The following is a 14236-nucleotide window of genomic DNA, read 5'->3' as shown; positions in this document are numbered from 1 at the left end:
CTCCCTCCTCGTTGTGTCACTACGTGTCCTCAGCTGTTCGTTGCCACGAAAGAGGTGTTACCTGTTTGTGTCATTAAATCTCCTTGGTTTAGTTCTCTTTATGAGTATAAAATGTTAAAGTCTTTTCGGTGTATATATTTTGTACTTTGTTTCTGTATAAAAAAATAATGTAACCCTAAAACCTCCTTGATTGGATTGTTTTTGTCCTCACCCTGGAGACGGTCGCAGTTGTGACGACACGGAGGCGCCGGACTGTGATTGGTGGCTTTGAAGCGCCTGCTCTGGCGCGTTTTGGAATCAATCAGGAGGTTAGATGGAAATCTCGTTGGTGTGAATTGCTGGTGGGGTCCTGAGCTTGGATTTCTGGCTCTGTTTTTCTCTTTGTTGCCGCTGGGTTGTCTGCTTTTGTAGCAGTGAGGTAAAAAGAGGCCTTCGAGTGACAGTGAGAGTTCCCCGTTCCCTTTCCTCGCCTCCTCTAATGGACATTAGTTCTGTGCTGGGCTTTATTCGAGGGGAGTATATTGGGGTCTGTAGGTTTTCGCTTTCCGAGTGTCAAAGGCTTTTTTAATATGGGTTGCGAGCTGAACTGGTAGTGTGCGAGGGAGGGCCCCGTTTTGTATCTGGACAGTTGATCAGTTCTTGGTATTATTTCTTTATTGATTGCATTTGTATCACACATTTCCCCACCTCTTTGCATGCTCAATGTGGCTTACAATACATCATGAATGGTGGAAATACAAAAGAAAAATATACATTTAGTATTACAGAAGGAACTTGGGTAACATGATATTGATAAAACATGATAGTAGTTTTTGATAGCAGATTTTGTAAGACAGTTCTGAGTATAGGTGGAAGAGTTGTGTATGTTCACATTGGTTGATCTTTGTGGTATGCCTTGTTAAAGAGATGGGTCTTCAGCAATTTGCGGAAGTTCATTAATTCGTCAATCGTTTTTAAGTTACGCAATAATGCATTCCATAACTTGTGTGCTCAAGTAGGTAAAGTTTGTTGCATGCATTAGTTTGTATTTTAAGCCTTTGCAGTTAGGGAAGTGCAGGTTAAGGAATGTGCGGGATGATCTTTTGGCATTCCTGGGTGGTAGGTCTATCAGGTCTGACATAGTAACATAGTAGATGACGGCAGAAAAAGACCTGCACGGTCCATCCAGTCTGCCCAACAAGATGAACTCATGTGTATACCTCACCTTGATTTGTACCATTCTTTTAAGGCACAGACCGTATAAGTCTGCCCAACACTATCCCCTCCTCCAACTACCGCTCTGGCACAGACTGTATAAGTGCTGCCCAGCACTATTCCCCCCGCCTCCCAACCACCAGGTCCGCCTCCCACCACTGATCTGGCACACACCGTATAAGTCTGCCCAAAACCCTCTTCCCCCCACCGGCTCCGCCACCCATTTCGCTAAGCTTCCGAGGATCCATTCCTTCTGCACAGGATTCCTTTATGTATATCCCACGCAGGTTTAAATTTTGTTACCGTTTTCATCACCACCGTCCCGTGGGAGGCATTCCAAGCATCCACCACTCTGTCAAAAAAAAATACTTCCTGACATCCTTTTTGAATCTGCCCCCCTTCATTCTCATTTCATGTCCTCTCCTCGTTCTAACCACCTTCCCATCTCCGGAAAAGATTTGTTTGTGGATAAATACCTTTCAAATATTTGAACGTCTGTATCATATCACCCCTGTTCCTCCTTGTCCTCCAGGGTATACATGTTCAGGTCAGCAAGTCTCTCCTCATACGTCTTGGAACGCAAATCCCATACCATTCTTGTAGCTTTTCTTTGCACCGCTTCATTTTTTTACATCCTTAGCAAGGTGCGGGCCTCCAAAACTGAACACAATACTCCAGGTGGGGCCTCACCAACGACTTGTATAGGGGCATCAACACTTCCTTTCTTCTGCTGGTCACACCTCTCTCTATACAGTCTAGCAACCTTCTCGCTACAGCCACCGCCTTGTCACACTGTTTCGTCGTCCTTCAGATCCTCGGATACTACTCACCCCAAGATCCCTCTCCCCCTCAGTACATATCAGACCCTCACCGGCCTAACACATACGCTCTCATGGGTTTCTACTCCCTAGGTGCATCACTTTGCATTTCTTTGCATTGAATTTAGTTGCCAAAACCTTAGACCATTCTTCTAGCTTCCGCAGATCTTTTTCATGTTTCCACTCCCTCCCGGGTGTCCACTCTGTTATAATCTTAGTATCATCCCCAAATAGGCAAACTTTACCTTCTAACCCTTCGGCAATGTCACTCACTCCACTACTCACCTTTCCCTCCTCCGAGCGAACTCATTTATCACCACCCTCTGTCGTCTGTCCGTCAACCACATGTAGGCTGGTGCTTCTCCGTGAATGATTTTGTGACTAGGGAGCATATTTGAACGTGATGCGTTCTTTAAATGGGAGCCAATGTAGTTTTTCTCTCGTAAAGGTTTGGCACTTTCATATTTTGTTTTACCGGAGAGGCGTTACAGACTCCGGTCTAAACAAATACAAAGTGATGTTGTGGTAAGATAAGTTCATGTGGCAGAGCCACACTAAGGAATCGTACAGTGGAAGAGTTGTGTTATGTCCGTTACGTTCCTTATTTTTGTTGTTTTGCAAAGATCAGGCATTTATGTATGATCGTAGGGCATTCCTTTTTAAACAGGTTAGTTTTAGTGTTTTCTGGACGTTTAGGTGGTATTTCGTTTGTTTTCAAGGCTTTTGGTAATAAGTTCCACAGTTGTGTGCTTATGTAGGAAAAACTGGTCACGTAAGTTGATTTGTATTTGAGTCCTTTGCAGCTTGGGTAGTGCAGATTTAGATATGTTCTTGTTGATTCGGGTGTGTTTTCTAGTTGGTAGGTCAATCGAGTCTGTCATGTATCCCGGAGCTTCACCGTAGATAATTTTGTGAACCATAGGTCAGATTTGAAAGCAATGCGTTGTTTGATTGGGAGCCAGTGTAGTTTTTCACGAAGGGGTTTTGCACTTTCAAATCGCATTTTTCCGAAGAATAAGCCTAGCTGCCGTGTTTGAGCAGTCTGGAGTTTCTTTAAGGTCTGTTCTTTGCAATCCACCGCATAAATTCTGCAGTAGTCTACATGGCTTAGTACCATTGATTGTATCAGTTTGCGAAATGTTCCCTCGGAAGAATTGTTTCAGGCGTTTGAGTTTCCAAATTGAGTGGAACATTTTTCTTTGTTGTGGATGGTCACTTGGCTCTCTAGTGTAAGTTGCGGTCCATTGTACGCCAAGGATTTTCAGGCTGTCTGAGATAGGGAGGGTGTAATCTGGGGTGTTGATAATAGTGGGTTATCCGCGCTGTGTGGGGGATTGAGAGGATGAGACAGTGTGTGTTTTTTTTTTTTTTTTTTTACGTTTTTTTTTTCAATTTATAAATTTTTATGTGAAAATTGCAAATATCAACATGGGAATACTGCATTCTCCAACATTTCCATCTTATATTTACCTGTAAACAGCCAAACTGTCCATCATCCTTTTTCCCCCTATTATTCCCCACTTACTCCCCTCTCTCTCTCCCTCCCATCCCCTCCCCCCAACTCTCCCCCCCTTCCCGTTTTCATCCTCCCTCTTCTTCTGTGTGTTTTTTCTTTGTTTACTTTTAGTTTAAATGCATCTGCCCAAGAGTCGCATGATGTTCAAGCTGATCTTGATTTCGTTGGTGATTTCTGTTAGTTTAGATTTGTAAGGAATGAATATTGTGAGCGTCTGCATAGATGAAAGGGTTAGGCCTTGGTCGGATAGAGGAGCTTGGCTAGTGGGGTCATCATTATTATATATTGTGTTATTTGTAGTTGTGCGTTTTCCAAGGCACTGTCTTCAAAAGAAGTACAGTGTGATTATTTGAATTGGAGGAGGGGTCTCTTCTTCTGCAAAAAATGACTTCATATTGAGTTATTCCTTAAAGTGGTTCCGTTAATATGAGTAGTGAGTCCTGTCTATTTATTATATTATATGCTAACACTTTGAGAGATTTTACTGAACTATAAAATTGAGGTCAGTGATCTATAAAGGTATCACTGGCCTGCTAGTGAGGTCAATCTGGATATGATTGTTTTGGGGGTTTGTTTGTGGGTTGTTGTTTTGTTTGGTTTGTTTGTTTATTGATAGGCCCAGATCAGCAATTTCAATGTTAGGTATTTTCGTTTCTTGGTTCACATCTCTTATAGGTTCGTTATGAGGATGATGCTCTTGCTGAATTTATAAAAAGGACAGTTATGAAATTCCATTGCACAAGATGCTGGTTGTTCTAAGGGCTTGGGACGTCCTGACTGACGGAGAGCTGCAGAACGTAAACCTGCGGCAGGCCAAGGAGAACATTGCCATGGATTGGTGCACCTCTGTGAGGTAAAAGGAGATGTGATCTATCTATATAGACCACTGATTTGAGTAGTTAAAGCCACACCTGTTTCTTGGCTCTGCTATTACACAGCAAAGTATTATGTAAGATCATTGTATGCTTTTGCTGTGCCAGTGGTCACAGCAGAACCTGGAACTCAACTTGCTGTGAGTACATTGTCAGAATATATAGTTAAGTTTGGATCACTAGAATTGTTTTGCTACCTTTTATGAAGCATCTGTAACCATCTGGTTTTTTTTCAAACTTCATTCAGAGGTCTGGTTTACTATAATAATTGGTGCTATAAATGATCGTAAGAATATAAGAACTGCCATACTGTGTCAGACCAAAGGTTCACCAAGCCCAATATCCTGTTTCCAACAGTGGCTAAACCAGTTCCCCTAAGTCTAAATTAATAGAAAATGTTTCTCCAGGATCTTGTCCAAACCATTTTAAAAACAATTATGCTAACTGTTTTTGTCTGACAGTTATTCCAGGGCTTAACTATGCATTGAGTGAAAAAAAAATATTATCTGCTATTTGTTTTTTAAGTGTGCTGTTTAGTAACACAAATCCACATTCTGTCATATCTCCCCTCACCATCTCTTCCAAGCTGAAGGGCCCAGACCTCTGTAACCTTTCCTCATATGAAAGTTCTGTCCTCTGCCATTTTGGTTGCTCTTTTCTGTACCATTTTTTAGATGCGGTGACAGAATTGTACACAGTATTCAGGTGTGGGCATAACAATGGAGCAATACAGGAGCGTTATGTGATATTCTTTGTTTTATTCTCTCTTTTTCCTAATAATTCCAACATTCTGTTTACTTTTTGGCTACTGCCGCACTGAAGCTTTTCAATGCGTCGTCCACAATTTCCACACATTCTTTTCCTGGGGCGGTGACTTCTAAATGTGGAACCTAGAATCATGTAGCTATTATTAGGGTTATGCTTCCGATGAGAATCAATTTGCACTTGTCCATGCTAAATTTCATCTGCTATTTAGATGCTCAGTCTTACAAGGTCCTCCTGCATTTAGTTTAGTTTATTAAGACTTTCTAAACCACCTTTCGAGCCATACTGCAAATCGGTGCACGGCTTAAAAAATAAATGCAATTAGTACAAAGTTAATAAACATTGGATTTATCTGCAGCAAACAGTATCTGTGTTCCAAACATCCTTGCCATCCCAAACAAGTCACATCTACAGAACGATGAGGACTCCAAAATGTAATGAGATACCCAACTTTTTTTTTTTTAACAAGTAACAAATCAGGTTTTTAGCACACTTAGACTAGTTTTCCCTTGTATACCCTCCTCTGTGGACTAAGCTGCCAAATCATCCTAGACTTGAACCATGATAACAAGTTTGACAGGTTGTCTTCAACGTAAACTATAAGAGGACATAACTAAAAGGTTACCTTGGAAGAGCGAAGGGCACCTGAAGGAATAAGCTGATCGGCCAGATACCTAGAAGTTTGTGTATAACGCCCAGTGAGCGTCTTGATCAAACAACTTTTGAATAATTTTGTGTCACCTATAAATGTAATTACCTCCCTTGTCCCCACTCCTAGATCATTTATAAATATAGTTAAAAATCACCAGTCCCAGTACAGATTTCTGGGGTCTACTATCAACCTCTCTCCATTGAGAGAATTGTCCATTTAATCCTAATCTCTGCTCCCCGCCCTCATCAGGGCATTGCCTCCTATCCCACGGTTTCTTAATTTCTTCAGGAGTCTCATGGGAGACTTTGAGGCATATTTTCAAAGCACTTGGGAGGCTAAGTTCCATAGGTTCTATGGAACTTTGGGAGGCTAAGTGCTTTGAAAATGAGCCTCTTTGTTAAATGTTTTTTTTGAAAATCGATACCCCGTATCAACTGAGTAACCTTTATTGACATGTTTATTCACACCTTTAAAACATTGCAGATTGAATGAGACAAGACTTCCTTGAGCTAAATCCATGTTGGTTTTGTTCCATTAAACCAAGTGTTAAATTTTGTTCTTTATAAAGTTTTTCTACCATTTTGCCCGGTAGTACCTCAAGCTCATCATTGTGTAATTTCCTGGAATACCCCTAGAACCTTTTATAAAAAAATCAGTGTTATGTGTTATGTGATATATGTATTGTAATAAAAGAAATTAAATATTTTAAAGGAAGAACGTTTTTTGTGATATAGTTATAAACTGGAGCAGAAAAAGGCTGAAAGGTTTTAGCCTCTTTCTAGCATTTCTTTTTTTTTTTTTTTTTTAAATATCTTTATTATATCATAGATGCAATTTACAGACCAGAACAATTAACAACTTCACTGTCTCCCAAGGTTGTCGAAAGATGTTATGCCATCCAAAGAATAACAATGAGATTACAAATATGATATATAAATTCAAAAAACAAGGTCCAGATAATAAAACTTCAGCAAGAAACATGGGTTTTGACATAAGTTCTTTAAAATTCATTTTTGCACAATATGCACATTTGATTTTTAAAAAAGGGGGTGGGAGGGGTTGACCATTGATGGAAGTTGAAAGCATAAATGGCCAAGTTTGTGGCTAACAGTAAACTCTGAGGTCTCTTCCTCCATTATAAAAAGTTTGTGAAGATTATATTGGAGGTTCTTTATCTAAGGCTTTTACTCATTGGTTTTTCAGTGAAAGAAGAAACGGATCCCATTGTCGGAGAGAGACCTCAGTTCATTTGGCCAGGAGTCTACATTCCTTTCTTTGAGCAAAAACTTCTCTCTATATATAGTTTGAGTCAAAACTAGTTCTGAGTCTTAGGCCAGTTTCCACATTTCTTAACATAAGTGGGTCACTGTAACGCCTTTAGATGTATTGACTGGACAGGAAGTAAATTAGCACAGAGAAAATTACAAGAGGACCTTACCGCATCTCAAAAAGATTTGGTAGACTTAGAAAAGGTACAGAGACGAGTAGCGAAAATGATAAAGGGGATGCGATGACTTCCCTATGAGGAAAGGCTAAACTGGCTAGGGCTCTTCAGCTTGGAGAAGAGACAGCTGAGTGGAGATATGATAGAGATCTATAAAATGAATGGAATGGGTAGATGTGAATCAATTGTTTACTCTTTCCAAAAATACTGGGACTAGGAGGCATGCAATGACACAACAAAGTAGTAAATTTAAAACGAATCAGAGAAAATATTTCTTCACTCAATGTGTAATTAAACTCTGGAATTTGTAGCCAGAGAATGTAGTAAAAGCAGTTAGCTTAGCAGGGTTTTTAAAAGGTTTGGCTAGTTTCCTAAAAGACATTATTAAAATGGACGGGGGAGGGGGGTGGGCGCTAGAGAGTGGTTAAAGAATGGCAGCATGATTAAGGAGCTCCTCACCTCCCTGGCTTAATAACATGATTTAACCTTCTTTTTCTACAAGTAAGAAGTATATATTTGCTTAATAACACTTCATTAATAGCTACTAGCAAACAATCGAAGAGTGAGTCGACTCTTACAATGGGTTCCAGCTCAAAACGATCAAAACCGATCTGTCATCGCCGGAGAAAGTTACAAGAGGACAAGCCTGACATCATTGCTACTTTTGCTTTAATAATGGAGCAACTTACCTCGGTAACTGGCATGCTCTCTGTCAGATGTAAACTTTATCAAGGCAGAGTGGCTCACATCAATGCGAGTCTTGATTTGTTTGAAGGAAGAATGGATCAATTAGAACAATGCCTTTAGCTGCATGGAAGATCAGCCCTAGTATTTCAAGTGCTACTAAAATGGTGCGGGATATGCAACTAGCCATGGACGACGTAAGGGAATCGACAGCGTCAAAAACAATATCCGTCTGCTTAGGTCTTCCGGAACATTCAGAGGGGGGAAATCCCATTAAATTTCTTGAGGAATTTATCCCAAAACTACTGAAGATAACTTTTCAGCATTCTTTGAAATAGAAAGAACACACAGAATTCCATCTGGTAATTTTTCTGCCGGGAAAACATCACTTCCTATTATAATGAAAATCCTTCGTTTTCCTCAAGTCTCCGAAATTCTGCAACTTGCTAAGAGGCAACAAAAACATTAAGTGGAATGGTAATCACCTTCAATTTTTACCGGACTTCACCAAAAATAAGGTGGATCTTCGAAGGAAATTTCTAAAGCTTTGTCCTCGTCTGAGGGCTTTGAATGCCTGATTTGGTCTTTTAAGCCCTGCTCGCATGAAGGTGACGCATCTTGAAATCACAAAATTTTTTACTGATCCTGTTATTTTGGAAAAATATATTACTGAACACGAAGGGGCCCATATGCAAACAACTACGTGACTCATGTAAAGATGTTTTGTAATCTTTTCATGAGATGGTATATGCGTGTATATTATGAGCTGTAAGTAGTCGTGCACTTATATTTGAAGGTTAATAGTAGCTAATATTTCTCTTTTAGGGAGGGGGATGAGTTTTTCTTTTCATCTCCATTCACACAGCTCACCTCCGGGAGACTCCTAAGGGAGATTCAGACTGTTATGGTATACACTTTTATTGTTATTTTTATATTTTTATTCCAAGACTGTTCTGTTTTTTCTTTGTGTTAACGTTAATGTAATATCCTATACATGCAACAGTGTTTGACGTCATTTGGGTGCTTTAGTGCAAACATATATCCTCTTAGTATAATGAGTAATCATATGAAGTGTGTCTCAATGTCAAAGGTATACTGAATCCCATAAAAAGGGAAAAAAATCTTGTCCTATTTACAATCTTTGTCTGCATCACTTGCTTTTTTTTACAAGAGACACATTTTATCTGCTTTAGAATCTGTAAAATTGAAATCTAAATGGTTTACTTCTTGTTTTTCTCTCCTAGTCTTAAAAGGAAGAATGGTGTTGCTATTTTATTGGCTAGAGACTTGCAATTTTCTCTTACTAACCATCACACAGACTCAGAAGGTAGATGGATTATTTTGGTGTTGAATATTCAAAATGTTACTTATGCGTTTATTGATGTGTATGGTCCTAATCTTGATTGCCAAAGAAAAAAACAGCACCACGGGCCTTTAAAAATGGAACACAGTTCTTTAATGAATGAGCCTTGACAAAAAGACCCGACACGGGCCGTGTTTCGGTGACTAGCACCTGCGTCAGGGGTCTACATAGAATACAAAACACAGAAATATTATTTTTTTTAAAAATTTTAACATATAATGAATAAAACCAAAGATTAATATTTAGACTCATCAAGCATACATATAGAAGCTTATATAAACACCTTTAATTCATCTCTATTACTGAAGAAGCCTTTCTTCAGAAATCACAGATCATACGGCAAGCATTCTTTGAATTGAATAACACCACAGATGTTCTCCCTTAACAATATGGGACTCATATAAGGCATATATCCGGGGAGTCAGTATTGCTCATTCCGCATTTATTCACAAGCAACGTAAGAATGAGATACTCCAACTTGAAAAAAGAAGTATCTTTGGCTGAACCTCAGTATATGTTATCTGGTCTAGCGGAGGATCTTATTAAACTTCAGAAAACTCAAATTTAACTTTAATAAAATACTAACCTTAAAGGAGGGCATTCAACTCTGTGCTCAATCTGCTGTTTACTTTGCTGAATGAATAGAATTGGAAGAATCTTGGCCAACTATCTGAAAGGAGCAAAGAAGAAAAGCTATGATTCATGCTAGTAACAGCAGGTACTGTATTGACTAAGCAAAAAGACATTTTAAACCATTTTTGGGATTTTTATAAGGACATATATTCTTCTCAGCATAAAGTCTCTTCTGAACAAATGAGCTCTTTTTACACTCTTTACAAGCCCAAAACTTGATACCCAATCTCTCTCCAATCTGAATGCTGATACCTCCATACAGGAACTCAAAAAAGCATTTCTTCATTGAAACTCTGAAAATCCCCTGGTAATGATGGTTTACTATAGAATATTATCAAAAATTTGCTTCTATATTATGCCTAGGTTATTACATTTATATAATCACTAGTAAAAAAAAAAAAAAGGGCCCGTTTCGGAAAAAAATGAAACGGGCGCCTAGCCAGGTGCTTACCGAGGGGGGCACCAGGATCTCCCAGAAGTGCTGTTTTGGCGCCGCTGTTTGTACCGGCCCGCCCTCGATGTCATAGCGTTTTGACGCGAGGGCAGAGCTACAGTTCCCTCTCGGTGTTTTAATTTTGTTTTGGGCTCACTGCTACTCCGCCGTGTCAGCCGAAATTCAGAGGGGGGCTCCAGGATCTCCCTCGAAGTCCTGTTGGTGTTTGTTTTTTGTTCTGTCCTCGCCGCTACTTCCGCCGTGTCACTGGAAATACGAGGGGGACTCCAGGATCTCCCTCCAAGTCCTGTATCAGCGCTGCTCTGTCTACCGCCCCGCCCTTCACGTCAGACATCTTCTATGCCCTCTCCCTTATCACCTTTACTATTCCTCCTGGCATTAGAACCTCTTCTCATAGCTATTAAAAGTCAGCCAGAAATCCAGGGTGTTCCTGTTGGGAATATTTCAATTAAACTTTATGCTAGCAGATGAGATCCTGCTGTATATCTCTAATCCAGAAACATCTCTTCCTTTTCTATCCAATTTGTTGGAATACTTTGGTTCTCTTTCTGGATATAAGTTAATTGGTCAAAAACTGAATTAATGCCCTTGAACATACATTGTATAAATCACAAATAACAGCCTTCCCTATAAGATGTGTCCAACTCAAATTAAATACCTAGGAGTCTTTTTGGGGTCTCTTGGGAAGACACAATCAAAATCATTATGGATTTACTTTTGAAAAATACTCGAGACACCTGTACTATATGGTCTCCCTTGCATCTTAGGTTGGTGGGGGAGAACTGAGACTATAAAAATGGTCATTGCTTCACATATTCTGTATATATGAGTATGCTTCCGTTCCAATTTCAAGTCCTTTTTTAAGGTTTTAGATAATATTATTTCTTCTTTCTATGGAAAAATAAGCCTGCTAGAATTTCATTATCTAAATTACGTATGCCAACGCCATTTAGGAAGTTTGAAATTGCCAGACTTCTTTTTTATATCAGACCTTTCTTCCAAGGACTGTTTTCCGTAACCTGGTACAATCAATGGTGCTCAGTCATCTAGACTACTGCAACGCAATCTACGCTGACTGTAAAGAGCAAATAATCAAGAAACTTCAAACAGCCCAGATCACTGCAGCCAGACTTATATTCAGCAAAACAAAATATGAAAGTGCTAAACCCCTGCGAGAAAAACTACATGGCTCCCACTCAGAGAACGCATCACGTTCAAAATATGCTCCCTAGTTCACAAAATCATTCACGGAAATGCACCAGCCTACATGTCAGACCTGATAGACCTACCACCCAGGAATGCCAAAAGATCATCCCGCACATTCCTTAATCTGCACTTTCCCACTGCAAAGGTCTAAAATACAACTAATGCACGCGTCAAACTTTACCTACTTGAGCACACAGTTTGAACGCACTACCACGCGCAACTTAAAAAACGATTTACTAACTAACTTCCCGCAAACTACTGAAGAACCCATCTAATATAATAAACTCACCGTGAACGTTCTGAAGTCACTCAAACACTCCCTGAAGGGTTCGTGGATTCATGGTGTGAAGCCAGCCAGCCAGCCGTCTCTGCCCCGCCCTCGGTACAACGTCATGACGTCGAGGGCGGAAAAAAAAAACCAACGATCGCACACACGCACGGGAGGAGTAGGGAAAGGACGTCAGATGCAAAGAACCCCGCCCTGCACAGGCTAGCAACGCCGAAGATCGCTGGAGGAGTCTGACTCACTCAGCACACACACAAGACTTCTGCTGGCGGGATTTTGGGCCCCCCCGCCATCAAAACTACGATGGTGGGTGCGAAGGCCACGGTGGGTGGGATGGCGGCGGGAGGAGGGGCATCGCGCAGAGGACACGCTTCATTACTACTTCTTCTAAAAAGCAGAATCCTCCCTCCCCCCCAAAAACTAAACCATACACACACACACACACACTCTCATCCTCATCTGGCACCGCTTCCTTACCCCCCCCCCCCCCCCCCCCACACACACTTACACACTCACTCTATTTGGCCACACTTCCTCAACGCCCCCCCCCCCCCCCAACACACACACACACTCTCTCTGCCAGCGCTTCCTGAAACCCCTGCCCCCCCCCCCCACACTCACTCATCTGGCTGTGTTTCCTGACCCCCCCCCCCAAACAACCACACTCACTCTCATTTGGCCACACTTCAACGCCCCCCCCCCCCCCAACACACACACACTCAGTCTCTCTCTCTCATCTGGCAGCGCTTCCTGAAATCCCTGCCCCCCATACACACTCACTCACTCATGTGGCAACCCCCCCCCCCCCCACCACACACACACACACCCAGTCTCTCATATCGCACCGCTTCCTGAACCCCCCCCCCCCCCACACACACACACACCCATACTCCGCTCATCTGGCAGCGCTTCCTGAAGCCCCCCCCACACACACACTCTCATGTGGAAACACTTGATAAACCGCCCCCCCACACACTCACTCACTCATCTCGCAGCACTTACAGACAACCCCACACACCCCTCCTCTTCCAAGCTGAAACCCCCACACACACCCCCCACACACACCCCTCCAACACACACACTCTTTCTCACTCTCATCTGCCAGCGCTTCCTGAACCCCCCTCCCCCCACATACACTCTCTCTCTCTCATCTGCCAGCACTTCCGGAAACCCCGTACACACACACGAACAGACACTCACTCTCTCTCATCTGCCAGCGCTTCCGGAAACACCGTACACAGACACTCACTCTCTCTCATCTGGCAGCGCTTCCTGAACCCCCCCTCCACACACAACACACACACACTCTCATCTTGCAGCGCTTCCTGAAACCCCATACACACACACTCACTCTCTCTCTCATCTGCCAGCGCTTCCTGAACCCACTGCCCCCCCCCCCCCCACACCACTCTCTCACTCGCATCTGGTAGCGCTTCCTGAACCCCCCGCCCCCCTCTTCTTCCAACCTGAACCCCCCCCCCCGACACATCCTCCCTCCCCCTCCTCCAGCACACCAATTGCTTGGGTGCAGTGGTGGCAATCTCAGACACTGAAGGAGGTATCTCTGTCACACACACACACTCTCTCTCTCATATACAATGTCTTTCTGACTCTCACTCTCACACACTCTGTCTCACACTGTATCACACACACTCGCTTGGTCTCATACACTCACTCTCACAGAGAATCTGTGTCTCACACACACTCTCTCTCTCGCACACACACACACACTGTGTCTCACATACACACTTGCACACACTCTCATTCTCACACACACACTCTCTCACAAACACACTCACACCCAGACTCTCTCTCTCACACACACTCACACTTTCACTCTGTCTCTCACACAGTCACTCTCACATACACTCTCCCAAACATACACACTCCGAGGAAAACCTTGCTAGCGCCCGTTTCATTTGTGTCAGAAACGGGCCTTTTTTACTAGTCTCTTTAATAAGGCATACCACGAAGATCAACAAATGTGAATATACACAACTCCGCCACATATATTCAGAACTGTCTTACAATATCTGCTTATTATATTACTATCATGTTTTATCACTATCATGTTACCCAAGATCCTTCTGTAACATTAAATGTCTATTTTCTATTGTATTTCCACCATTCATGATGTATTGTAAGCCACATTGAGCCTGCAAAGAGGTGGGAAATGTGGGATACAAATGCAATAAATAAATAAAAATAGCATTTTTACTAAAAGGAGTAGTAGCATGGCTTAATTGTTCTAGTGTGCCTGCTCCTGCATGGCTTCTTTTGGAACAAAAGATGGCTCATCCTCTTTCATTAGACTTTCTGCCTTTATTGTCATCTTCCGCCATAGTTACC

At 41.9% G+C, this 14236-nt stretch overlaps 1 protein-coding gene across 1 annotated transcript in view; it reads left to right on the top strand.

Annotated features, from left to right (window-relative positions):
* The first annotated feature begins 7840 nt into the window (after positions 1 to 7840).
* LOC115459608 (centromere protein N-A-like) overlaps positions 7841 to 14236 on the top strand; it is a 51903-nt gene continuing 45507 nt past the window's right edge. The window contains 2 exon segments of the mRNA XM_030189417.1: positions 7841 to 7979; positions 9190 to 9272. Coding sequence (XP_030045277.1) covers positions 7841 to 7979; positions 9190 to 9272 — 222 coding nt within the window.

Source organism: Microcaecilia unicolor, unplaced genomic scaffold, assembly GCF_901765095.1.
Source record: "Microcaecilia unicolor unplaced genomic scaffold, aMicUni1.1, whole genome shotgun sequence".
Lineage (NCBI taxonomy): Eukaryota > Metazoa > Chordata > Amphibia > Gymnophiona > Siphonopidae > Microcaecilia > Microcaecilia unicolor.
Note: the sequence above shows the minus strand (reverse complement) of the source record. Positions and strands in the feature narration are given on the sequence as shown.